This window comes from Gadus macrocephalus, chromosome 4 (assembly GCF_031168955.1).
Source record: "Gadus macrocephalus chromosome 4, ASM3116895v1".
Lineage (NCBI taxonomy): Eukaryota > Metazoa > Chordata > Actinopteri > Gadiformes > Gadidae > Gadus > Gadus macrocephalus.
The window spans coordinates 28,181,940-28,209,319 of record NC_082385.1 but is presented as its reverse complement, the minus strand read 5'-3'; the positions used below and the strand labels follow the sequence as shown (position 1 = coordinate 28,209,319).

The window sequence follows — 27,380 nt, the reverse complement described above, 5'->3', positions numbered from 1 at the left end:
GAACCATGTAGGTCGACCATCATTTAACACCACTAGCTGTTTTTGTCTATAAACACTTCTACAATTTTCCCATTCCTATTTCTCTTCTTGCTTCCCCACAGCTCATTATGTACATTAAAATCCCAAACCCACACCATTGGTTCACTAATCCTATCCAAAATTTCCTCCAACTTGATGCAGGGGTTATACAAATTAACAATGGAGATTTCCCCCCGGTCAGTCCACACTTCTGTGACAACACATTCCAACACTGTATCCATCTCCATTTTTCTAGATTGAACTCCATTCTTAATAAAAGTTGCACACCCCCCTCCTGCCGTACTCTCTCGATCCCTCCTTTCACACTTATGTCCCGGAATTCTAAAATCCAGTCTTGGTTTCAACCAAGTCTCCTCAATGCAAATTAATTCTGGCTTTTCCTCAAGCCCATCCGACATTTGTTTAAACTCTTGCCCATTTGCAACCAGACTCCTGGCATTCCACTGCATTAAATAAAACATAACACAAAGGACACTAATCCCCATCAGAATCCCCATGTGTACTTTCCATTTCCTCTTCCTCATTATCATCCAAGCTTGGATGTTGACCTCCATTTGACCTTTGATCTTCACTCTCCTGACAGTAGGTAAACTCCCATATTTCCTTAGGATTGATTCCTTTGAAACCTAGCAGCCTTTCTGCAGCAGAAGCAATTTCTCGCGCCACATCAGATTTTTTCTTTGCCAACAATTTAACCCTCCACATTGCTTCAACCATGAATGCCAGTAGCCCTTTCTTGCTTATCAAAACTGAATCATCATTTACAGCTATAGCATGCCCCTTTGCAACATCTCTTGCGACAGCCGTACTTTGACTTTGACTGCCCATTTATTCTTTCAACATTTTCTGCTTTGACATAGTTTTGACACCCCCTAAAGGAAGCCAGGTGATCACCCCCACAGTTACAACACTTCACGGGTTCCTTGCACTCTTTTCCATCATGATCCTTGCTACATCGTCTACACCTTTGCTTCCCTCTACACACAGCTGCCACGTGGCCATATCTCTGGCACTTAAAGCATCTCAGAGGAGGTCTTTCATACTCTCTCACTGGGTAACTCATGTATCCCAACATGACTCTCTTAAGAACCACATTAGCCCCCTTCAGACAAGATAACAACTCTTGCTCAGACACTTCCAAGGACACATTATACACAACTCCTTTAACCCTTGTACTAATCCGTGGCTTGAACGGATTAGTGGGGACTAGCAGCAGAAAGACCCAACAGCAGAAAACCCAACACTTCACCCTTCACTTTGATCAGAACCTTAAACCCATCATCACTTTTTTGGTCTGGTCTCATTGCATTTGCCTGTGAATTATCCACATCACTGTCTGGAGAATGATATCCTCTCTCTTTCCTTTTGAGTCTATCCTCGCCCACTGTACTCCTTTCCCCCCCACCCCCATCCCATTCCGCTCCCGTCGGCATGGGCCGACTCTGATTTAGGCAATCCCCAACTCAGCACCCGATCGTCAGATCGAACAGCTGAGTTTGCACAGACCTGTGCAGGGATATCGTTCCCGGACCTATACAGGCCGTCGGGAAATATCCCTACAAACAGATTCCCACAACACCCAAGCTGAACAACCCAAGAATCAACCAATTCAGAAATCTCCTTTAGCCATTGTCCTGAAGCCAACAACTTGAGGTCATGAACTATTTGAAAACACCGCCACTAGCACGCCACTACTCCACCCTGATCCGCTTCCTCTCCAACTCGGACATCCGGTCTCCTGCCGAGGCGTAACTTGTACTAGGAGGCATAACTTGTACTCTAAATCGCGGTCCACGCGAGATCTTCTCTTTTCGCCATAAAAAAAAAAGAAAGCCTTGTAAATCACGGTTAACACGAGATCTTCCTTGAAGTCGGATCTTCAGATATTCATGTCGATAAGTAAAAAGAAGTGGATTAACAAGAATGATTTTTTTGGTTTTTACAAGCTTAATGAACTCTAGAACTAGGGCAGACTACTTGTGGTTGTGATACTGTTTAACATTCTTTACGAACGCTTAGGCCTACTGTTTTAACGTTGGAAGAAACCCCAGCTTTCGCCACCTCGTGAAGTTAGTTCGATGCACACGTTTGAGATTCACACTGAAGTCACAAAATACTCTATACTGTACAGCAGGCCTATTCAACTAGCGGCCCGTGGGCCAAATGCGGCCCCTCTTCATTTTTTTCTGAACCGCAAGAGGTTGCATGCAAGAAATAAATAAAATAAAGGAGAAACATAGTTGCATACAAATCAGGTTTCTGTGTGTAGCCGGTGATACTAGCCAGTATCAGTACCCCACAATCAGGAACTGGCATCACTTATTTTGACAATGTTTAGCTCAACCGATACGTATGAGTCTAGCTTTTCTCATATGAATGCCATCAGAACAAGGGCACGTTGCTCGATGACCTATGAGAAGCTGCATGAGTGTCTCAGGATGAGCCAAACTAGGCAAACAAGGCAGTGCAATCTTTCTCACAGACTCAAAATGTCTCATATGTACAGTAGTTCTGTTTTGTGATGATTCAAACAACATTGTGGAATTCTAAATACGTGTCCAAAATATGTGAGAACGAAATCTTTTATAATGATACGATTAAAGTGAAGAAGGAAGGAATGCGTCTGACAAGTTTATTCCATGTAATAGTACTATATATATTAAGTTAACACTACTGTAGGTACGATTTATTTTTAGCGATTCATTAACGTAGTTTTACTCTGTGTGGCCCATGAACCCCCAGTGATTTTCCTTTTCGGCCCACTTGATAAGGAGGTTGAATAGCCCTGCTGTAAAGGCTAGTAGATGTTGCTTGCTTCTTTCTGCCCCGAGTTAGTGCAACAGGGATGACGTAACTGAGAAATCCATGGATTGAAGACCGGCAAATATACATAAAATGAGGGCTTGTAATGTGAACGCTGTAATATGAAGGCTTTCTCATAACTATCCTCATGTTAGTGACATTGTTCTTGTCTTGTTTCTATCAGTAATATTTATTTTATTTCATTGTTTTCTATCTCATGCAGGACCTTGAAAACATGTAGCATGTGATCAATAACAATATGTATTCAATAAAGTTATTTGAATTATTAATCTGCTGTCTTTAATTCTTTGAATTATTAATCTGCAGTCTTTTTGTTAAAGGGATAAAGGGATTAAGTAGGCAAAATTTAAGCAGGTTCCCCACGTTAAACTACTATATGCATTACATTGTAAAATTGTAAAAGGCTTCTTTTCTTAAATGCAAATGACTCAGGGATGTCAGTTTCAAGTAAGGCTATGATTAAGCTAATCAAGAGCATATAAGATTAAGCTAATCAAGAGCATATTTTTAAATGAGCGGGTCGGGTGCATTATTTTTATATAAGGCCTAATATTTGAGGTCCGAGTTGCGGTCATTTATGTACCCGCGCACCACTGCTACATACAGATCACATCCGCGATTTAGAAAAGTACTAGACACGCGTCCGACTACAAGTTACGCCTCCGACTACAAGTTACGCCTCCTACTACAAGTTACGCCTCCTCCGACTACAAGTTACGTGTAAAGACAGAGATCGCAGTTAGATTAAAAGAAATAGCATCGCATCGTTGAGGACGACCTCTAGTGGCGTGGAGGGGAAATGCGCAAATCACGTGTTCGATTTGTAAACACACCGGGTGGCACTTGCCTGATTACGGCACGTGAGGTGAGTGAGCACGGGTGAGGCTATAAAGGTCCGCGATTTCCGGCCGGGCATAGAAGGGTTTGTGCATTGGAGGACACGAGAGCACGCATTGGTATGTAATTTATATTTTGAACTAAGGTGTAGTTTGCACAATGCGTATGTTTCTGGCACTTTTTCCCGTTTGTCATGTCTTCCATGTGACCGCGCATGGGACGGCGCAGACGTCGTTAGTGACGTCTTGGGCACGTTTGGTGGAGGCGCACATGGTGAAAATGTTTGTGTGGAAGACCATTGTTATTTTACAACACAGTGATATTAGATATCATAGTGATATTGTAATTATATATTTGTTTATGATATCTAACCGAATTAATTGGATTTGTTTGATATCTAACAGATATTTGGATTTGATTTAAATGTTTGATTAGGCATTTTGATTTATTTGAGAACTAACTTGATTTAATTTGTCTCTCAATAGGTTTTCAACCTAATCCTAATCCTAATCCGAATCCGAATCGCAATACGGAATGCTTGTTGTTCATGTTTAAAATAATTCATGTTCAATAAAAGGAAGGAGAAGGATTTGAGCTGTCCTGCGTACTCTGTCTAACAGTGCCATTTCAAGTTGGGCAAGCACAAATGAAAACTTGACAGTTGAAAACCAGCGGAGCAGCTTGGAGAAGAGGATAAAAGGCCTTGGAAGTCCAGGAAAAGCTGTTTACGCAGGAGAAGAGAGCTGTGCTGGTCCGTGAGGTCAAGATGGCAGAAGATGTCGTGGGGAAGACGGTGAAGCAGCTCAAGAAGGAGAGAACCGCTGCGAAAAGCACCTTCACCAGACAGGCCAACTTCCTCAGCAAAGGGGCAGACAGCATGGTGGAAGCAGAGCTGAGGGAGGAGTTCGCCGAGCTCTCATACTGCCGGAAAATCGTTCTTGAAGCGAATGATGATTACAAGACAGGGCTTTTGGCCGAGTCTCAAGAGCCAGAAGAGGAAGACGCGGTTCTCGAAGAGAAGGAGGAGCTAGACGTTGAGAGAACCGCTAACGAGGCAGAAGCGGAGAGGTGAGAAGAATTGTCCAAACAAACCTGTGGTCCAGATATGGCCAATACGCTATCACAACTGCAATCACTGAAGGAGAGAAGGCCTGCGGTCGGGCGGAGAAGTTACCTGTGGAGAGTACTCACCTGGATGCATATGGGATGCACCTGACTCTACTGGAGAAAAGGATCAATGAGGCTGCCAGAGTTATGTCAACCTGGGAGCAGTGGATCCCAAAGGCTGAAAGAGAGGAGCTAGATGGCAGGGTCAAGGACCTGAAAGCTTTAAACGGCAACCTTGAACTGAGGAAGGCTGAGTTTGTCACTGCACGGAGGATGTCGGAGGATGCGCTGGCTGCAGGAGCCTCAGGACCTGAAGCAGTGAGAGCACATCCCCCGCCAGCGAAACCAATTGTCAGAATAAAACCAACCACACTGCCCATCTTTTCAGGCTGCAAAAGAGAATACCACAGATGGAAGAAAGACTGGGAGAGCCTTCAAAGACGGGGAGAGCCGTCTGGCTCAGCCGAAGTCAAGAAAATTCAACTCCTGGACAGTGTGGATGACAAGATTGGGAAGGATATCCGGCTGTCAACCTACAACACTGCAGAGGATATGTTCAGAGTCATGGACAACCGGTATGGAAATAAATCAACCATTGCCATAGAAATCCTGGAGGAGTTGGAGCGAATACCCCCTGCAAGGGGAAGCCAGCCAAGGAGAGTCATCGACCTGATCCAAGCAGTGGAAAAATCCCTAGCAGACCTCACAGAGCTGGGAAACTCTGGCGCAATCAAGAACCCTCTCGTCATTAAATCCATTGAGAGCAAGTTACCCGACTTTGTGAAGAGAGACTGGCTAGCCTTTATGGTGAATTCTAGCAATAATGTCACCACAGACAACCACTTTGACATGCTCCTGAAGTTCCTAAAGAATCAAGAAGAGATCCTAGAGAGACTTGACCAGCTAAGGTTTGTGGAGAAGATGGAGAAACCAGAACGTGAGAAGAAATATGAAAGAAAGTATGCTTCTACAAGAACCACAAAGAAAGGAGGGCTGGAAGATGTGTGTGTTGTCTGCGGTGATGGAAGGCACAGTGACAAGATTTTCTTCTGTAGAAAGTTCAAAGGGCTGAAGCTACAAGAGAAGAATGCTGTTGTAAAGAAGCTGGGAGCATGCAGAAAATGTCTTGGATGTCATGAAGATGATGGATACTGCAGAGACACTTTCCTATGCAGGAACAAAGACTGTAAGAAGGGAGACTCCTCAGATCACCATTACTTTATTTGCCCCAATGGAGAATACAAGAGTGGAAACGAGGAGAGAAGTGGGAAAGACGGCAGAGGAAAGAGCAAACTGACAGCCGAACAGGAAGGATTCTTGGCTGAGCTGTCCTCAGTGCAAGCAGAAAGGTGCAGAATGGCATTCACAAACAAAGCTACAGAGGGTGGCATGAAGAACCACCAGTCCCAGCTATTGAAGAAAAGTGGCCTGTGTGAGCTTCCTGTCATTATGATGCTGATGGAGGTAACTGCTAATGCTGGGCAGAAGATTGGAGCTCTTGTTGATCTTGCCTCAGACACGAACTATATCACCCATAAGGCTGCACACAGGCTGAGGCTGCGGAGTGAAGAAGTAACCCTGGTTGTGCATGGTGTAGGCGGAATGACCATCAAGGTGAACACGGAAAGATATCTTCTTCGAGTCAGAGTGAAAACCCCCAAAGGAGCGGAGAAGGCTCATGAACTGATCTGTTACGGCCTGGATGAGATTGCCAAGGTGCACAAAGTTGTCAAGCCGGAAAAGTTGCAGAAGTTCTTCCCAGAAGTGAAGCTGGAGGAATTAAGGAGGCCGGAAAAGATTGATCTGCTCATCAGCCATCGCGAGGGAAGACTTGCTCCACAAAGGGTTAAAGTTGTTGGGGACCTCGTCTTGTGGGAGAGTCCATTGGGAATGACAGTGGGCGGAGCACACCCTGACCTGTTCGAGGAGTTAGAGGTGACAGCACATGAGTCCAGAACACACTTCGCTCGCTCCATGAGAACTGCTGCAGTCAAGTATGAGGAGATAGTTGGGAGCCCAAGTACTGAAGCAGCCCGTATGCAGCGAAAGGACAGTGCCAAGGAAACGGTTACAGCTGCTGCAAATCGTGAGTTCCTGGAGTGGTGGAGATGGGACAGCATCGGAGCAGCCTGTGAGCCAAAGTGCGGAGGATGTCGCTGTGGAAACTGCCAACCAGGAGGAAAGGAAATGACACTGGCTGAAGAAAGGGAGCTTGAAATAATAAAAGAAGGACTCACCTATGTCCAAGGAGACTCTCACACAACATCTCCGCATTGGGATGCAAAGTATCCATGGACAGAAGATCCTGCCTCGCTCCCCAACAACAAAGGTGCAGTTGAAGCTACATTCTTGAGAACAGAAAGACAACTAAGGAGGGAGCCAGAGTGGAAATCAGCATACACAGCCCAGGTCCACGAGATGGTTGAGAGGGGCGCAGCCGTAAAACTCACTAATGATGTCATCAGCAAGTGGACAGGACCAGTGTGGTATGTAAGCCATTTGGTGGCGCCAAACCCTCACTCAGTGACGACTCCAGTCCGGCTTGTGTGGAACAGCAGCCAGAAGAGCAGGGGAGTGAGCATGAATGATATTCTGCTAAAGGGGCCAGATGTTCTAAACCCGATCAGAGCTGTGCTGCTGAGATTCAGAAGAGGTGTGTATGCTGCACTTGGAGACATCAGGAAGATGTATAATTCAGTGTGGCTAGAAGAGCGAGAGATGCATCTCCACCGATTCCTTTGGAGGGACAGTCCAGACGAGGAGATGGGTCAATATGCCATCACAAGGGTGAACATTGGAGACAGACCAGCCGGTTGCATTGCACAGGTAGCTATGCGGGAGACAGCAAGATTGGCCATCTTTGCTCACATGGAAGAGGAGCGCAGAGTCCTGGAAAAGGACAGTTATGTGGAGGACATTCTAACTTCCCATAACAGCCTGGAGGAACTAGACAAGATCACTGAAGGGGTTGAAGAAATTCTGAGAGCCGGAGGCTTCTTTCTGAAACTGTGGGTCCGGTCAGGCCAAAGTGGGAGGCCAGAGGCTGCAGCAAAGGTCCTGACATCAAGAGTGGAAGGGATGGAGAAGAAGAAAACCTTCATCCTCCCAAACCAAATGAGGGATGAAGATAACAAAGCCCTGGGCATTGGATACAAGGTGGAAGATGACAAGCTCTACATGATGACCTCGATCAACTTTTCCAAAAGGAAAAAGAAGATGAGAGTAGGCAAGGATCTTCTCAGAATGGAGGTGAAACCTGGAACGCCTAACCCGCTGACAAGAAGGGACCTGTTAAGCCAAGTAGCTGGACTCTACGACCCCATCGGTTTGGTATCACCTCTGAAACAGAAGGGCGCTATCCTTGTTAGGAGAGCATTCCAGGAGGCAGGAGGAGGGAAGTTGACCCGTGAGACCTGGGATAAACCACTGTCAGAGAGCCTCAGAGAAGAAGCCATTCAGCTGTTTGAGGAGTATGCGCAGCTTGGACAAGTTCAGTTTCAAAGAAGCCTGACACCAGCTCACTGGAAAGGGAAACCATGGGGAATCACATTCTCAGACGGGAGGGTCAAACTCAAAGTCTGGGGGGTTGTATTCTGCTGCATGGCTTCAAGAGCCATACACACTGATGTTGTGAGTGACCAGTCTTCTGAGGGATTTCTGCTGGCCTACCAAAGATTCTCTGCACTGAGGGGACACCCTAGGAAATTGTGGACAGATCCTGGCACAAACTTTGTAGGGGCCAGACCTGCTCTGGAGGAGCTTCACAGATTTCTGAGCAGACTGAACAGGTCTCAGATTGAAGAGGAAGCTGTCAATCATGGAACAGAGTGGTCATGGAGGATTCACCCTGCAGACTCTCCCCACATAAATGGAGCAGCAGAGGCAGCTGTCAAGATAGTGAAGCGGGCCCTGAACAACATTGGTGGTGATGGAGTTCTCACATGGGGGGAATTCCAAACATTCCTCTTCATGGCAGCCAACCTGGCAAATGAAAGACCGATAGATGCCAGGATTCAAAGCCGAGAGGACTGTGTGGAATACATCAGTCCCAATTCCCTCATACTGGGACGAGCCAGCCCAAGAGGAGACCCGGGAGATTTCAAGTTTGAAGGTTACCCATACAAGAGACTCCAAACCATACAAGCAGAGGTCAGCAAATTCTGGAAGAAGTGGTGCCAGTTAGCTGGTCCTAACCTGTTCATAAGGAGCAAGTGGCACACAAGAGAGAGGAACGTTGCAGTGGGAGATGTGGTCTGGCTGGCTGACCAAAATGCCTTGAGGAGTCAATATAAATTGGCCAGGGTAGTCAGTGTTAATGCTGACCGAAGAGGAATCGTCAGAGATGTAAATGTGAGGACCTTTCCAAGCTACCCTGTTCCAGTCATGAAGCCAAGCACAGGGGACACGAGCAGACAAGGAGCCAGGAGACGCTTGAAGAGGATCCCTGTGTCCATTCTCTGCAGGGATGTGAGACGACTGGTCATCCTTCTTCCTGTTGAAGAGCAACGAAAGACTGAAATAGATAGTGTGACCTCCTTGGGTTGAGCAACCAGGAGGTCAAGTGGGAGGTGTAAAGACAGAGATCGCAGTTAGATTAAAAGAAATAGCATCGCATCGTTGAGGACGACCTCTAGTGGCGTGGAGGGGAAATGCGCAAATCACGTGTTCGATTTGTAAACACACCGGGTGGCACTTGCCTGATTACGGCACGTGAGGTGAGTGAGCATGGGTGAGGCTATAAAGGTCCGCGATTTCCGGCCGGGCATAGAAGGGTTTGTGCTAGGGTTGCCAACTTTCAGAAATTAAAATAAGGGACGCCCACCACGGGCCCGACTCCTGTGGGGCGGGGCGCCCGCAGCAGTGGTATGTTTTATTTTGTGCTGGTGTTTTTAGTAAAGGGTTGATCAAGAAAGGAATTAGTCATACTTAAATCTTGAAATGCTTTATTACCACATAACATTCTCTTATAAAGTGCAGTCAATTAAATCTTGAATGAAATCTCTTTGTGTGGCGTGTGCAGCAATGAACTTTTAAAATATAAACTAAATAAACGGAATGGCCCACTCCATTTGTTGGCCATTCTGGAGAAGATCCTTTCCACACATCCAGTGGATGCTGGGATGCTCAGGATGTGTCTGGTGATAGACAGCATGTTTGGCAGGTCAGCTACTCGAAAGAGAGCCACCCACCTGGCAGCCACACCTTTGGACTTCCATTCATCTTCAGCATCTTCTTTGAGCCTCTTCAGAATGGGTTTTGCTGTGGAGCATTCATCATAAAGTTCATCCATGTTGACTTTATGGATGAGGTTGAGCTTGGTGGTCACCCTCTCAATGTCAGTAAAGGTCATGGTGCCATGGTGCAGAGAGAGAGGTTGCAGTGAGAACAACCAGTAGTCTTCAGAAAAGTTGAACCATTTCTCAACATATGAGAGTGCTGTGTTGAGGAATGCAGTAAAATCTGCCCTTGCCATGTCAGCATCAAGTGGACGGAGACGCTGCAGCTTCAATTTAGTTAAGTAGCCATAGAACTGTTAATCTCGTCTCTGTGTGAGCTTTTGCTTGAAGTTTTCCATGATGGAATATAACTCAACACAGGTGGTTTCATCACTCTCCAGCTTCTTTACAACTTCCTCAAAGAGAGAGAGGATATTATTGCAGAGAAGAAGGTTGCATGCTGTCCTGTTGCATGCTGTCTGATGTCAGACAGCCCACCGTGCGCCACTGAAAACACTCGCCGACATATTTTACAACTTGCCTTGTAAACATCTCCACTGACGCTGTCCAGCCAAGGATGTGCGTCTTCCCACTCACGTCCGTACTTCTGCAAGCGTTTACGCTTTTGAGGACGTGGTGGAGTATCGGGTGTAGCGGACATTTTTAAAAGGCGCAGGTTTTGTGAGCAGCGCCGGTGTGTGGTGTCTGTCGCTAGGCAACCGTGACCACCACACGCATGCGCAGACACACAGATGACCGGAGCGGGTCTTGCGTAGATCCCGCCGCGACAATTTTGCTGACCGTAGTATTCCCTGTGTTTTGTTTTGATCATTATTGTTAGATTTAGAATTTGTGTGTGTGACAGACATGTGTATTGGACATTTATGGAAATACGGAACAAATTGCGTCCCGTATTGGTTCAATACGGGACGCAACATTTAATTGCCAAATAAGGGACGATTCCGTATTTTACGGGACGGTTGGCAACCCTAGTTTGTGCATTGGAGGACACGAGAGCACGCATTGGTATGTAATTTATATTTTGAACTAAGGTGTAGTTTGCACAATGCGTATGTTTCTGGCACTTTTTCCCGTTTGTCATGTCTTCCATGTGACCGCGCATGGGACGGCGCAGACGTCGTTAGTGACGTCTTGGGCACGTTTGGTGGAGGCGCACATGGTGAAAATGTTTGTGTGGAAGACCATTGTTATTTTACAACACAGTGATATTAGATATCATAGTGATATTGTAATTATATATTTGTTTATGATATCTAACCGAATTACTTGGATTTGTTTGATATCTAACAGATATTTGGATTTGATTTAAATGTTTGATTAGGCATTTTGATTTATTTGAGAACTAACTTGATTTAATTTGTCTTTCTCAATAGGTTTTCAACCTAATCCTAATCCTAATCCGAATCCGAATCGCAATACGGAATGCTTGTTCATGTTTAAAATAATTCATGTTCAATAAAAGGAAGGAGAAGGATTTGAGCTGTCCTGCGTACTCTGTCTAACAGTGCCATTTCAAGTTGGGCAAGCACAAATGAAAACATCACCCAGATAACTTGACATTACGCCTCCTACTACAAGTTACGCCTCCGTCTTGCAGGACGCAGACAGATATTATTGCGATCGTAGCTATCATGGGCGGTCGGGACAAATTCTCTGGGCGGGCAAAACAAGAGAAACTTTTGGACCAAACAATAACACAATATTTGAAAAGATTTACCGAAAACATCAAACAAGAAAAGACAAACAGAAATGCACTGCTCCAGCTCATAACAATTAATTATTTTATTCTGAAGATTTTTTCTATTTTTGATATAGTGGTACATTTTAATTATGTTGCATTGGTTCTTATTGGTGGTTTGTTGAATATACAGGTTCCTATTTGATGAACGATACATCAAAGACGTATCAAAGTTAATGCATGTGGAACCATTTGGGGGTGGTGAATCCTCCTCGGTGCAATTCACCTTCTGAACTGCAGCCACACACACACGCACACGCACACGCACACACCGAAAAGCAAGTAAAAAGAAGAAAGACCGAACGCAAACCCTACCCCTGTTACTGAACACACAACATGATGAAGGATTCATCAAGATAGGCTTGTTCTCCTTTCCCAACAGTAACTGAATTACTCAGAGTATTGAAGAAACACTTGTCACTACACTGTCTTGTGTTTCAACACATTGTAGTAATTTGGAGCTGATTGGACAATTCAGCCAATGAATCTAATAGGCTACCTCCCTCAGCAGCATTCGTGCATTGCGCAACATAACTACATGCAGAGTGTAGTTAGTGATAGTTTGCTAATTAGCAGAGAGCCGTAAAAGCACTTTCTACCCATTTCAGTGGAGGAATTGGACTCCTCAATCACGCAATGTTATACTTAAAAGGAACAAGTAAGTTACATATGAATTAAGTCTTTTTGCATGTAGCATATAAAAAATATATATACAATGGCCCCAAACTGCATTTGAAATTGACCTTGAGACTCCGGTAAAACACTATTGGACATTGATCATGATATGCCTCAATATCAGAATAACAACCATGGGTCAAATAGCAATGGCTAGTCGAATGAAAGTGAAAGCAGTGTAAGCTTGTCCAGGCCCTGCAAGTCAGGATGTAGGCTATGAATCAGAATACATTTTTAGCTAGAGGGCATCCCAGAAACCTACTCTATATTTTCTTGGGGAGGACCCCCGTCCATTACTGCACCCCACCCACGAATTGGATCACCAGCCGCCGCTGCAAACAGGGAGTGAAGGGGGACCAATGCTAGGAATCTTCTGACTTTGTCCCGTTAGAATAATGCTGCATTCTAGAGGGAGGACCGGCCTAAACTGAGCATCACTGAGATCTGGACATTTAACCAGGGACCTTTTAAAATGGATCATCTTCAACCATTATCGCCTATTATGAGACAATCCATCCAAGGTAGTTAGCATTAAAATTAGCATTCGTTGCTCTGGTGGCGCGTCCAGACGCAGCGGCTTTGAGCTCTCCTTTTCGGTGCTTTTTCTTAGTGTTTTTGTACATACATTTGTGTTTCAATTGTAACGTCAGCTGGGCAAATCTTGTCTACAGTCGTCAGGATCTAGTCCGCATTGGATTTCGGGCCGAACAGGTTGTAAATAAGGACCTTATTCACTCCAACGGCATTCGAAACAGTGTTCCAGTAACGGACTATTTTAAACAGACGCACAATATACCGCACGAAATATCAAGGACACCGGGGTCTCCATGGATTGTTGTCGGCTCTTAGAAGCTGCGACGACGGCGGAGGAACAGGAAACAAAAGAGAGGATGTCGAGCCGGTCTGCTTACGAGGCTAAAGAAGCACCCACACAAGCCACCGCTGCCAAGTCTCTTTCTTGCAAATGTAAGATCCATCGTTCCCAAAATGGATGACCTTGAGCTGCGGATAGCAAACGACAACTTTGTCAGGGATTGTTGTGTGATGATTCTCACTGAAACCTGGCTCCATCCTGCTATCCCCGATAATGCTGTGCAGTTAGCCGGCCGCACTATCCACCGACACGACAGGAACAGAGACTCCGGAAAGAGCAGAGGAGGCGGACTTTGTATGTATATAAATAATAACTGGTGTTCACAGAGCCAAGCAACCCACAGCTACTGTTCCCCACACATAGAGGCATTGACGGTCATCTGCCGCCCTTTCTATTTACCTAGAGAGATAACTGTAGTAATCATCATGGCAGTGTACATCCCTCCAGACGCTAACGTTAGTGTAGCTCTAAACTATCTTCATGGCGCTATTAGCAAACAGCAGCAGGCGCACCCAGATGGGGTACACATAGTCGCCGGAGATTTCAACCGGGCTTGTTTAAAGGCTGTCCTCCCTAAATTCATACAGTATGTGAAGTGTGCCACCAGGGAGGGCAGAATACTCGACCATGTCTACTGCAACATTAGGCATGCATACAGAGCAGTACCCCAGCCACACATTGGCCTGTCAGACCACTTCTTACTGCACCTCATTCCAGCCTACACCCCTCACATTAGGAAAAATAAGCCCACTACTAGAACCATCGACACCTGGCCAGAGGACGCCCTCTCCCAGCTCCAAAACTGCTTCTCAACGACAGAGGGGGGTCTATTTGAGAGTTTGGACCTGGAGGAGTGCACAGTGTCTGTTTTATCCTACATCACATTCTGTGCTGAAAATGTCACCATCACAAAACAGACCAGGGTCTTTCCGAACCAGAAACCCTGGACGACGAGGGAAGTGCGGCCCCTTATCAAGGACCGCAACACTGCTTTCAGGTCAGGAGATAGGGCTCAGTACAGCACAGCCAGAGTGAACCTAAAGAGGGGCATAAGGGCTGCTAAGTTAGCATATAAAAGGAAAATAGAGGGCTACATCATGGACAAAAACCCTCGTCAGGTGTGGCAGGGAATACAGCACATCTCTAACTACAAGGGCCACAACATCACAACTACCAACTCTAATGCTACAAGGGCAGAGGAATTAAACGGTTTCTTTGCCCGGTTTGAGGCGGATAGACAACCAACGCCCCCCCCCAGCCGTCACCAACACCCCGCTGACCCGCCAGGAACATCAGGTTAGAAGGACACTGAGGAAAGTGAACCCGAGGAAGGCGGCAGGACCCGACGGCGTACCGGGGAAAGTACTCAGAGCTTGTGCAGACCAAGTCACAGGGATTCTCACCAAGATCTTCAACATCTCTCTGTCCCTAGCCACCATCCCATCCTGCTGGAAATCAGCAATCATCATCCCTGTTCCAAAAACGTCAGCTGGTAAAAGCGGAAATGACCTCAGGCCCATTGCACTCACGTCAGTGGTGATGAAATGCCTGGAGAGGCTGGTTGCCCAGCACATCAAGGCCTGCCTCCCAGAATCATTTGATCCCAACCAGTTTGCTTATAGGGCTAACCGCTCTACTGAGGACGCCATTGCCATCACCCTCCACTCTACGCTGAGCCACCTCGAACACCCAGGCACCTATGCTAGACTGCTCTTCATAGATTACAGCTCAGCCTTCAACACAATAATCCCGGACATCCTGATAAATAAACTACTGGGCCTACACCTCCCTGCCTCCACCTGCGCTTGGATAAAGGAACTCCTTTCCAACAGACCACAACAAGTGAGACTCGGCCCCCATCTCTCCTCCCCCCTCACACTCAGCACTGGCTCCCCCCAAAGCTGCGTGCTGAGCCCACTTCTGTATACTCTATACATATCTGACTGCTGCCCCTCCCACCCCTCCAACCTCATTATAAAATTTGCTGACGACACCACTGTGGTCGGACTCATCTGTGGGGGCGACGAGACGGCATATAGAGATGAGGTCCAGCAGCTGTCAGCATGGGGTTCAGCAAATAACCTCCAACTAAACACATCCAAAACTAAGGAAATCATCATAGCCTTTAGACGACACAGCCCAGCCCATGCCCCCCTGCACATCAACGGGGATTGCGTGGAGAGGGCTCCGTCCTGCAAGTTCCTGGGAACATACATCTCTCAGCAGCTTTCTTGGTCCACAAACACAACGGCAATAAAAAAGAAGGCCCAGCAGCGACTACACTTTCTGAGAATTCTCAGAAAAAAACATCTTGAACAAAAGCTGCTGGTATCCTTCTACCGGTCAACCATTGAAAGTGTGCTCACTTACTGCATCACAGCATGTTATGCTGGGAGTTCGGCGGCAGAAAGGACGGCACTTCAGAGGGTCATAGGCCCAGCTCAGAAGATCACAGGCTGCCCACTGCCCTCCCTGGAAGAGCTGGCCAGCTCCCGCTGCCGAAACAGGACCAGATCCATTCTAAAAGACGCTGCACACCCTGCTCACCACCTGTTCGATCTGCTTCCCTCTGGCAGGCGATACAGTTCAATGAAATCACGCACCACCAGACTAACCAACAGCTTCTTCCCCTGGGCCATACGTACACCAAACAAACATTAACCCCTGTGCAATACATAGACAACCACATGCACGATCACCACTACCTCTGGACATTCCTCATTATGCTTACCTTCCTGGACCTGCTGCTATTTAGATATATGTGGGCAGAAGGGGTTGTTGGTTGTTGTCTGGGAGGGAGGGGAGGGTGTAGGACACTTAAATGTGCCTTAAGTGGAAGGCAGGGGGAGGGGTTATTGTTGTTATATTTATTAATATTTCGTACTGTATTCTATTTATTTATTTATTTTTAAAAAACACTGAACAAGATCTGCACCTTAATTTCGTTGTGTAAATACACTATTTAACCCAAAGACAAATAAAGATTCTACTTCTAAGCACACGGAATGGAAAGGTAAGTGGAATGAACACAATCATGTATGGTGTGGGGTACAATCTCTCTATCTATCTCTGTCTATTTCACAAGTTTACTATGCGTTTTTTTGTAATAACAAAGATAGCGATAATGACAATGTTGTGGCAATATCAAGCAGAACTTTAATATAAAAATGATATGAACCCTGTTTGAATAATTTGTCAATTTCAATGAATTTCTATGCATTCTCCATGGACCTAGAGATACCTCCTGCCCTCTCTAATAGAAAGGCGTTAAGATAGTTTGCATTTGCAAGTGTGGCCACCTAGTTTGATAATGAGGCCAATCCAGACTTCTTTGTTGTGTAGATTCCTTTGACCGTCTTGCAGCCATGTACACTTCATCCATATTGTGAATTGCAATTTAACTTGGTCTCTCCTCTGGCCAATCCTAAACTCCACGAAGGCCCCTCCCCCTGACCTTTGTTTCCTTTGTATTTAACCACGATGTCAACGTTTCCTATAAGAATCATGTACACCCATCGTCTCATTGACTGTATGCTTGGTAACTTTGCTGCCTGTATCTTCCCCTGATCAAGCTCTACATTAAATCAAATATTTTGCTGTCAGAAGTGTCCTAGAAATAAGTTATTCAACGCAGACATCGATTAATAATAAAAACAGAAAGCAAATCAAAAGTTGAAAGCGTTTAATCGTGATGAAAAGAAAAACTAAAAGCAGTAATTTAAACCAATGTAAGACAGAGGTCTCAATCAAAGCGTCCCGTTCCCCCGTGCCAAACGGTGCTTGAGCATGTGCACACACAAAGTGCGTGGGTCACTGTAGCTGGCGTTGCACTGCAGACACACGTAGGGCTTCTCCCCAGAGTGAGTCCTCAGGTGGATCTTCAGGTGGCCTGACTGACTGAAGCGCTTCGTGCATTGGTCACAATTGTAGGGCTTCTCACCGGAGTGAGTCCTCAGGTGGATCTTCAGGTGGCTTGTCTGACTGAAGCGCATCGTGCATTGGTCACACTTGTAGGGCTTCTCACCGGAGTGAGTCTTCATGTGGCTCTTCAGAATGCTTGTCCGACGGAAGGGCTTCGTACATTGGTCACACTTGTAGGGCTTCTCCCCGGAGTGAGTCCTCATGTGGTTCTTCAGGTTGTTATTCTGACTGAAGCGCTACGGGCATTGGTCACACTTGTAGGGCTTCTCGCCGGAGTGAGTCCTCAGGTGGATCTTCAGGTGGCTTGTCCGACTGAAGCGCTTCGTGCATTGGTCACACTTGTAGGGCTTCTCCCCGGAGTGAGTCCTCAGGTGGATCTTCAGGGTGCCTGACTGACTGAAGCGCTTCGTGCATTGGTCACAATTGTAGGGCTTCTCACCGGAGTGGGTCCTCAGGTGGATCTTCAGGTGGCTTGTCTGACTGAAGCCCTTCATGCATTGGTCACACTTGTAGGGCTTCTCACCGGAGTGAGTCATCGTGTGGCTCTTCAGAATGCTTGTCCGACGGAAGCGCTTCGTGCATTGGTCACACTTGTAGGGCTTCTCCCCGGAGTGAGTCCTCATGTGGTTCTTCAGGATGTTATTCTGACTGAAGCGCTTCGGGCATTGGTCACACTTGTAGGGCTTCTCGCCGGAGTGAGTCCTCAGGTGGATCTTCAGGTGGCTTGTCCGACGGAAGCGCTTCGTGCATTGGTCACACTTGTAGGGCTTCTCCCCGGAGTGAGTCCTCAGGTGGATCTTCAGGGTGCCTGTCCGACTGAAGCGCTCCGTGCATTGGTCACACTTGTAGGGCTTCTCCCCAGAGTGAGTCATTACATGTTTATTCAGTTTGCCTTTGTGACTGAAGCACTTCATGCATCGGTCACACCTGTAGGGCTTCTCGCCGGAGTGAGTCCTCATGTGGACGATCATATTGGCATTGTTGGGAATAACCTTTCCACACAAGACACCGGGCCGGCCCTTGCGGCCGCCCTGATGCCCAGTCAGCTCCTCAAGGCGGACCAGCCGCACGCTGCAGTTCAGGCTCTTGGCCACGCTGTGGTCAGCGGACATCGAGCTCAAAGCCTCCAGCTCTGACGCCGCGAAGAGGGTGCCATGGCCGTCCACCGCCAGTGGGCCCTCCCCTTGTCCGTAAACGCTCAGGATGCGCAGCTCCCCGCTGTGACTTGACATGTGGGAGGAGCCAGGGGCGTCCACACGCAGACTCTCCGAGGTGGCGCCGCGCTGCGTGCTGCAGTCTCTGATGTCATTGTCTTCTTCAGAGAGGAAAACAGAGAAAGAGAGAAAGTGATGTTTTTAATTAATCGTTTTCACAAAAGGTATACAGTTTGTACTTTGTACACACTTGTGTATTGGAAGAATTATATTTTGACATTCTTTCTAACTTCTATTTGTTGATTATGCATTTTCCTTGTCGCCCTTTGGATGGTTAAGGGTTAAAGGCTCCTGCTGAGAAGGCAGATTCGAGTACATTCTCAGTTTATAAAGGTTGTTTTCTTGCATAGATGCAATGTGTATTACTAACCTACGGCGGGCATGCCTCCACCAATATCCTCTTCAACCTTGATTGAAATGGTGTCTGGGGTCTGCTGCTTTCCACATAAAAAAGGAAACACACACACACGACATATTCTTTCATTTTCACAGAATAGTTGTTAATCCCCACTAACGACAGATTAGGCATTTTTACCCTGCCAGCTGATAAAATCCCCGTTCGTCTCGGAGCTGGCTTTCTTGGTTCACTGGAGAAGCCGGGGCTACACACTGGGGGACTTTACAATGAATTGCAAAAAAATATATGCATAATTTTTTTGATTCAAGACCCTCACATGCAAGAATGAGTTCACATCCGAGTGTAGGCTAAAACGCGATTAACTATTCACAAGTGCAATAATCCCAACATATTCTTTATTTTGCTAACCACTTTGCTGAAGAAGCATTGTAAGGAACGTTTTTCTGGTAGTTTCTCTTAGATCAACCATCTTTCGTCTTCTTTAAATGCGACTGCATCACCTTCTCTCCTATGATTGTCAGCAGCTTGCGGATTTCACCGTCTCTCCAGTTACAACTATTCATGTTGATATCGCTGCATCGTCTCTTTTGTAGAGACAATGTAGCAACACCTCTACCCAAGCCTCGCCCCTAGAACCGCAAAGCTGTCTTATCGCATTTAGATCAACATGAAACCGCCAATATGTGTAGGGTCAGAGAGGGTTAATAGGGGTGCGAAATAAAGCCTGTAAATTACCTTGGTCAGTGTAAATGTGCGGATCACACAGGGGACATTTTTTGCATAAGACGGGCATATTTGGCGGTGTAAAAACGTTTACTGAATCATAAAGGTGTGGGCATTCTATGGGTTTGTTTTAGAGTCGTAACAGAGGAAGCCTCTCTTTTGGAGGGTGAATAAGAAGATGATTTCCAACCTGCACACTCAGCTCCTCGCGGCAGACCAGCCGCTCGCCGCGCTCCAGGCTCTTGGCCACGCTTTGGTCCGCAGACAGCGAGTTCAGGGACTCTTCTGACGCGGTGAAGAGGGTGTCATGGCCGTCCGTCGCCAAAGGGCCCTCCCCTTTTCCGTAGACGCTCAGAATCTTCAGTTCCTCGCTGTGGCTGGACATGTGGGAGGAGCCAGGGGCGTCCACACCCAGACTCTCTGAGGTGGCGCCGCGCTCAGTGCTACGGTCTCCAAAGGCATCGCAGTCTTCTGCAGAGGGAGAAAAAAAGGAAAAAGTATATTTACATTGACATTTTGCATAAAGGGAGGCATTGTGTATTTGTAAACGTGAAATAAACTCTTTAAATGTATGTAACATCAAGACAGAGGGTTTAAAATGTGTACTGCAGACAAAGATTCACAGTTTTGGAGAGGGACGTCTCCTCCAACATCCTCCTCCCTAGACTCAAAGCTCAAGTTGTTGGCCAGGTTAAGGACACTCAACAATGTGTGTAGGGGCCAAAATGCATATTTGGTCTGTTTGTTTATTGTTTATTTTGAAAGGTTAGTCACACTGTTTTGGATCATGTCACTTCCGTTTGATTGACACATGGGTGTGGCTTAATCTATATACCTGGGCAGTCAGATCTGCGGAGCGGGGGGGAGAAAGGGGGTTAGTGGCGCACCTGATTGTATTTTCTATTTACGTCGTCGTCGTCGTCATCGTCAAACAACCATGTTTTCATTCATCAATTGTCATTCGGTCTGCAGCAATAAAATTCTCAAACTATATTCATCACCGGACTTGGATTCATTGTACGACGCGTAACTGCCTGGAGCCCACTTAAGCCTCTTAGCGGCCTTTTATAGGAAAACGGACGTTATATTTAGTAAACAGAAACTAATCCAAAAACACCACGGGATTCAACGTTGCTCTTATCGCTTGGATCTCGATGTTTTGGACGGAACGAACTATGCAACAGGGGACTCTTCTGCGGACGCCTGGGGTCAGAGACACATAATTGACTGCAGCAGCGGTGTAACGCGGAAGTGACAGCAGCGCATCACAGCCATCAGAATCGGTATGTTTGTTGATCCTTCTGTGTAGTTGTTTGAAGTTGAACACAGTTTGGAAAGGCTGCCGTTTTGTCCATTGGGGACTGTTTGTTTGGGCTTGTGTTGCGCGTGCTTGGTTTGTCGCGATCGGCAATTGTTTGGGCTGATTGGAGGACTGCGTGATGAGCAGTGGCCGCCGTTTGCTGTGCTGTTGTGTTGAAAATCGCATTGTGACTGAATCAATGTCATTGCGGATTGCATTGTGTGTGTGGCTCTGTGCTTTGGTGAATTGTGCACGTTGAAAGTTCACATGAGTGACTCAAATGAAATGGAAAATACGGAGATGAGAACGGTCAAGCTTACAGCCAAAGCGCTGGCTTGCAAAATGGAAACTCTTCAAAAGCAACGTCAATCTAATGTGACAAAAATGAAAGAGCTCTCACGTGAAATTAAAGGGCTCATGAAAAATGATGAAAATGCAAATAAAGTGCAATTCAAACTGAATGAACTCAAACAACTGTATGAAAATGCAAATGCAGCACATGAGTCAGTGATTGTTTTACTTCCCAAAGAGGAAAAGGTAACACAAAATGAGTGGTTTGGACGCATAACAAAACACAACACAGACTTCATTGATGATGTAAAGACATGGCTCTCTGAGATTGAAAGACACTTTCAACAAGCAAGAAAGGTGACTGAAGATGTGTTTGCTGCACAATCAGTCATCTCTCCCATTCCACCTGAAGAGGAAGCACCTGTTGAATTAAAGGAAAATATACCACACTCTGATGTTCCAGCTGCCATTCCTTCCCAACAGAATAAAGCAATATCTGACATGCAGGATGAAATAAAGCCAAGTGACAGTGTGTCAAATATTACCAACAGGAGTCACAAATCACATTCTTCATGCTCAAGATTTTCCACCACCTCATCTGCATGCATCAAGGCTGAGGCTGAAATGGCTGCTCTTATTGTAATACAACAAATGCTAAAAGATAGACATGCCATAGAAGCACAAGAGGAGGAGCTAAGGAGGAAAAAAGAGCAACTGGAGCTGGATGGAAATCTTGCTGCTACAATGGCAAAAATGAAGATTCTTGGAGCCTCAAGTAGATCTGGTGTGCGTAGCCACAGATCAAGAGTGTCAGATGGTATGAACTCGTATATGGAGAAAAAACAACGTGAAAAGAAAACACAAATGATTGCCACTGCTGATGGAGACATTAATCAAACCCAATCTCTCCCCACAGTGCCAGTGACAATTCAGTCAAATACATTAACTATGGATGCACATGTTACAATACCAACAACATTGCCTGCTCCAAGCAATGGTGAACAGAGCAACATGCTTAACATCATGGAAAAGCAAAATGACATCACTGCATTAATGGTTCAACAACAGTCTCTCTCTTTAATGCCCAAGAAGGAGATTCGTCGTTTTGATGGTGACCCACTTCAATTTCAAACATTCATAAAATCCTTTGAACACAACATCGAAAGCAAGAACCCAAATCCCACAGATTGTCTTTATTATCTGGAACAATATACCGAAGCACAACCAAGAGAAATGGTGAGGAGCTGCCTTCATATGACCGCAGATAGAGGATTCAGGAAGGCAAAATCCTTACTGCAGGAGCACTTTGGCAACAAGCATAAAATTGCTACAGCCTACATGGAGAAGGCTCTTTCATGGTCGTCAATTAAACCAGATGACACAAAAACACTACAAGCATACACTCTGTTTCTAAGAGGATGTTGCAATGCCATGGAAGATGTCAACAACATGCAAGAGCTCAACATGTCTGCTAACCTGCTAATTATAATTAAGAAGCTGCCATATCGACTGAGGGATAAATGGAGATCTGTGGCATGTGATTTTCAGGAAAGGTACAACCAAAGAGCTACCTTCAGGGATCTGGTAAATTACCTTGAAAAACAGGTGAGGATTGCAACTGATCCAGTATTTGGAGACATCAGAGACACTCCCACACCAAGCAAGGATGGAAGAGGTTTTATGTCAAAACCACCTCATCCAAAAATCAAAGGAAGTACATTTGCAACCACTGTGACAGTTGCACATGAGAAAAATGGAAATGGACCTAGGAAAATGGAGAGTTGGCCGGCTGTAAAAAGGTGTTTGTTCTGTGGAGGTGGACATGCTTTGGAGGTGTGTTTCCTATTGGAAAAGAAAGCACATCATGAGAAAATCACTTTCCTTAAAGAAAATGGAGCCTGCTTTGGTTGTCTGCAGAAAGGACACATGAGCAAGGACTGCAGGAAGCGACTCAGCTGCAACATATGCAATTTGAAGCATCCTCAGATGCTGCATATCCACCAAAGAAGATTTGAAATGGACAAACATCAAGCTCAAACAAAGGAAGAAGCTGACATCAGAGCCATAGCCTCGGTACAGACAAGTGGTCTTACTGGGGCCGGTGAAGACAATTGCAAACTCTCCATAGTGCCTGTGAAAGTAAAGGCCAAGAAGGGGAATACAACAGTGCATACATATGCATTCCTTGACCCGGGAAGCACTGCGTCATTTTGCACATTGGGGCTAATGAATAAGCTCAATCTCCAGGGAAGAAAATCAAATATTCTTCTGAGAACAATGGGTCAAAGGAAGGTCGTTGAAACCAGCATTGTTTCAGGCCTAGAGGTTACAGGACTTCATGGCATTGATTTCTGTGATCTCCCATGTGTGTACACTCAGAAGACTATGCCTGTGCACAAAGGGAACATCCCACATAAAAATGACATCAATCAGTGGCAGCATTTAAAGAATATTCACTTACCTGAACTGGACTGTGAGATTGAGTTGCTGATTGGCTCCGATGTACCAAAGGCTCTGGAACCACTTCAAGTCATCAGGAGTGTGGGAGATGGACCATATGCCGTCAAAACAATGCTCGGCTGGACAGTTAACGGACCTCTGGGAGGAAAAGGTGATTATGCTCAGGAGCAGTCAGAAATCAGTGTTAACAGGATATCAGTTGTTACACTTGATGAGCAATGGGAGCAGCAGTTCAAGATTGACTTTCCTGAGTGTGTCAAAGATGACCAAGAACCTTCAAAAGAAGATCAGCAGTTCTTGGATTTGGTATCAACATCTGCAAAGCTAGTTAATGGACATTACTGCTTTGGTTTACCATTGAAGGACAGGGAAATCTGCTTGCCTGACAATAAGAACTGCGCTGAAGCAGTGGATCCAACAACCAACTTCATCCATTACTTCTCATCCTGGAATCAGTTGAAAAGGGCAGTAGCATGGATGCTCAGAATCAAAGGAGTGTTTCTGCAACGAATCAGGAAGAGGAAAACAGCAAGCGGTGTTCTCTCTTTGCAAGGAAATCTTGACACTCAGGAAATCCGTCTCACAATCGGCGAATTGGAGAGTGCAGAGATGGAGATAATCCGCTTCTGCCAAAAGAAGAGATTTGGAGATGAAATCTCAAATCTGAAAAAGGGAATGAATGTTAAAAGGACAAGCCACATTCATAAACTCAACCCCATTCTGGACAAAGATGTGTTAAGAGTTGGTGGTCGCCTAAGCAGAGCAGCAATGCCAGAAGAAATGAAACATCCTGTCATTCTGGCCAAAGACTTTCACATTGCTGACCTCCTTTTACGACATATTCATGGGGAGGTGGGACATGGTGGTCGCAACCATATGCTATCCAGACTGCGTCAGAAATATTGGATTCCTGGTGCCACAGTATTGATCAGGAAAATCCTGTCTAAATGTGTTGTCTGTCGGCGTATAAATGCTATTCCTGGACAACAGCAGATGGCTGATCTACCCCTGGATAGAGTCTCTCCAGATGAACCACCATTCACAAACGTTGGAGTCGATTACTTTGGACCCTTTGGAGTGAAGCGTGGCAGAAGTGTCGTGAAGCGATATGGTGTTATTTTCACCTGTTTGGCTACAAGAGCAATTCACCTTGAAATGGCCTCATCGCTTGACACACTCTTTCATCCATGCCCTTCGGCGCTTCATAGCCAGACGAGGCCAAGTAAAGGAACTACGATCAGACAATGGAACCAATTTTGTGGGAGCACAGCGCGAGTTGAAGGAAGCTATTGAAGGATGGAATCAAGGTCAGATCCATGACATACTGCTTCAAAAGGGAATAAACTGGATATTCAATCCCCCTGCTGGCTCACACCATGGAGGTGTGTGGGAAAGATTAATCAGATCAGTGCGGAAGGTTCTCAACTCGACACTAAATGTGCAAAGTCTGGATGAGGAGGGACTCCACACAGTCTTATTTGAAGCCGAAGCTATTCTCAACAGTCGTCCAATCACAAAGGCTTCTACAGATCCCAACGACCTTGAAGCACTCACACCAAATCACCTTCTGCTTCTCAAAACTACGCCATCCCTGCCACCAGGACAGTTTCAGAAGGAAGACCTATATGCTCGCCGCAGGTGGAGGCAAGTTCAATATATGTCTGACTTATTTTGGAAAAGGTGGATTAAGGAGTATCTTCCCCAACTGCAAGAACGACAGAAATGGTCCAACATAAGACGCAACTTCACACCAGGAGACATCGTCATCATTGTGGATGATTCAGCGCCTCGCAACTCCTGGTTGACTGGAAGGATTGTGGAGACCATTATGGACAAAAAGGGACTTGTACGTCAGCTTCGGATCAAGTCAAAGACCGGATTTCTGACCAGGCCCATCACCAAAGTCTGCCTACTACTGGAGGCAGCGGATCATTGACTGACCCAAACTGACTTTTGACCCCTTGACTTTGTTCCTGAACACTTGACTTTGATTAATCACTCTTTCCTTGGACAACGTATATCGGATTACAAATAATGAAGAAAGAAAATATATTTACATACTATGTTGATTGTTATGTCAAATTTGTAATTATTATTTGAAACATAATAATTAGGGGCCGGAATTGTAGGGGCCAAAATGCATATTTGGTCTGTTTGTTTATTTTGAAAGGTTAGTCACACTGTTTTGGATCATGTCACTTCCGTTTGATTGACACATGGGTGTGGCTTAATCTATATACCTGGGCAGTCAGATCAGCGGAGCGGGGGGGAGAAAGGGGGTTAGTGGCGCACCTGATTATATTTTCTGTTTACGTCGTCGTCGTCGTCATCGTCTTCGTCATCGTCAAACAACCATGTTTTCATTCATCAATTGTCATTCGGTCTGCAGCAATAAAATTCTCAAACTATATTCATCACCGGACTTGGATTCATTGTACGACGCGTAACTGCCTGGAGCCCACTTAAGCCTCTTAGCGGCCTTTTACAGGAAAACGGACGCTATAATGTGTATTACTAACCTACGGCAGGCATGCCTCCCACCAATATCCTCTTCAACCTTCATTGAAATGGTGTCTGGGGTCTGCTGCTTTCCACATAACGAAGGAAACAAACACAAGACATATTCTGTCATTTTCACAGAATAGTTGTCAATCCCCACTACTGACAGATTAGCCGTTTTTACACTGCCAAGCTGGTTCGGTCGTGGCTTGGCACGCCCTACAATTTCAATGTCTTGCCTGTGTATTTTTTTTTGTGGGTTCAAGACCCTCGCATGCAAGAAATTGTTCACATCTGAGTGTAGGCTAAAACACTATGAACTATTTACAAGTGCGAAAATGCCAACATATTCTTTATTCTGCTAACCAGCAGTTCCTCGCTGTGACTGGGCATGTGGGAGGAGCCAGGGGCGACCACCGCCAGAATCTCTGAGGTGGCGCCGCGCTGAGTGCTACGGTCTCCAAAGGCATCGCAGTCTTCTGCAGAGGGAGAAAAAAAGGTAAAAAAGTAATTGTTTTGACACATTATTTGCATAAAGGGAGGCATTGTGCATTTGTACACGTGAAAGAAACTCTTTAAATGCACGCAACATTGACACAGAGGGTTTAAAATGTGTACTGCTGACAAAGATTCACAGTTTTGGAGAGGGACGTCTCCTCCAGCACCCTCCTCCCTAGACTCAAAGCTCAAGTGGTTGGCCAGGTTAAGGACACTCAACAAACACCAGCACAAAGTGATCTGATCACAACATGACATGCGAGGCAAGCACAATAATTCTATTGGACACTAAAAAGCAACAACGTGTCATTAAGCTGTTCAGCTAACATTCATACATTATGAATTCATTGATGTTTGAGAATGATAAACCAGCTCATGTGGCATCAGGCTTGAAACCCTTCTGGGCTCTTGACTGATTCCATCTTTGAAATGCAACTCCCAAGTTTGACTCGTGTTTTAGCAGGGCGCTGGTCATGATGCTTTTCCAACGAGGACCAGGCTTTTTAGCGCAGGAAGAATCTAGCATCAGCCTAGAATTTATGCTGCCTAGAATCTACCAAATCAAAGAAAAAAAATACTCAATGAGTAATGTACACACCTTCACTTTTAAAATGGGGCTGCATAGAATTTAAGGATAGCTTTGTGCCTACAAATATGCGTTTCCAGGTTTTCGGTCTGGCAGGCAACATCCCTTGAGAGAAGCTGCTGAATGTAAGCACTTGATGAGCTGGCCTGCGTAGAGACAACAAAGAAAAATCAGTACTCCATTTTTTACCTCGTATGTAT

At 45.7% G+C, this 27,380-nt stretch overlaps 2 protein-coding genes across 2 annotated transcripts in view; both read right to left on the bottom strand.

Moving 5' to 3' along the window:
• Positions 1 to 27,380, bottom strand: part of LOC132455272 (uncharacterized) — a 180,971-nt gene that overhangs the window by 34,163 nt on the left and 119,428 nt on the right. The window lies entirely within an intron of this gene.
• LOC132455282 (zinc finger protein 239-like) lies at positions 17,329 to 18,366 on the bottom strand. The gene has a single exon (XM_060049121.1). The coding sequence runs from the start codon at positions 18,361 to 18,363 to the stop codon at positions 17,488 to 17,490; it is 876 nt and encodes a 291-aa protein (XP_059905104.1). The 5' UTR covers positions 18,364 to 18,366; the 3' UTR covers positions 17,329 to 17,487.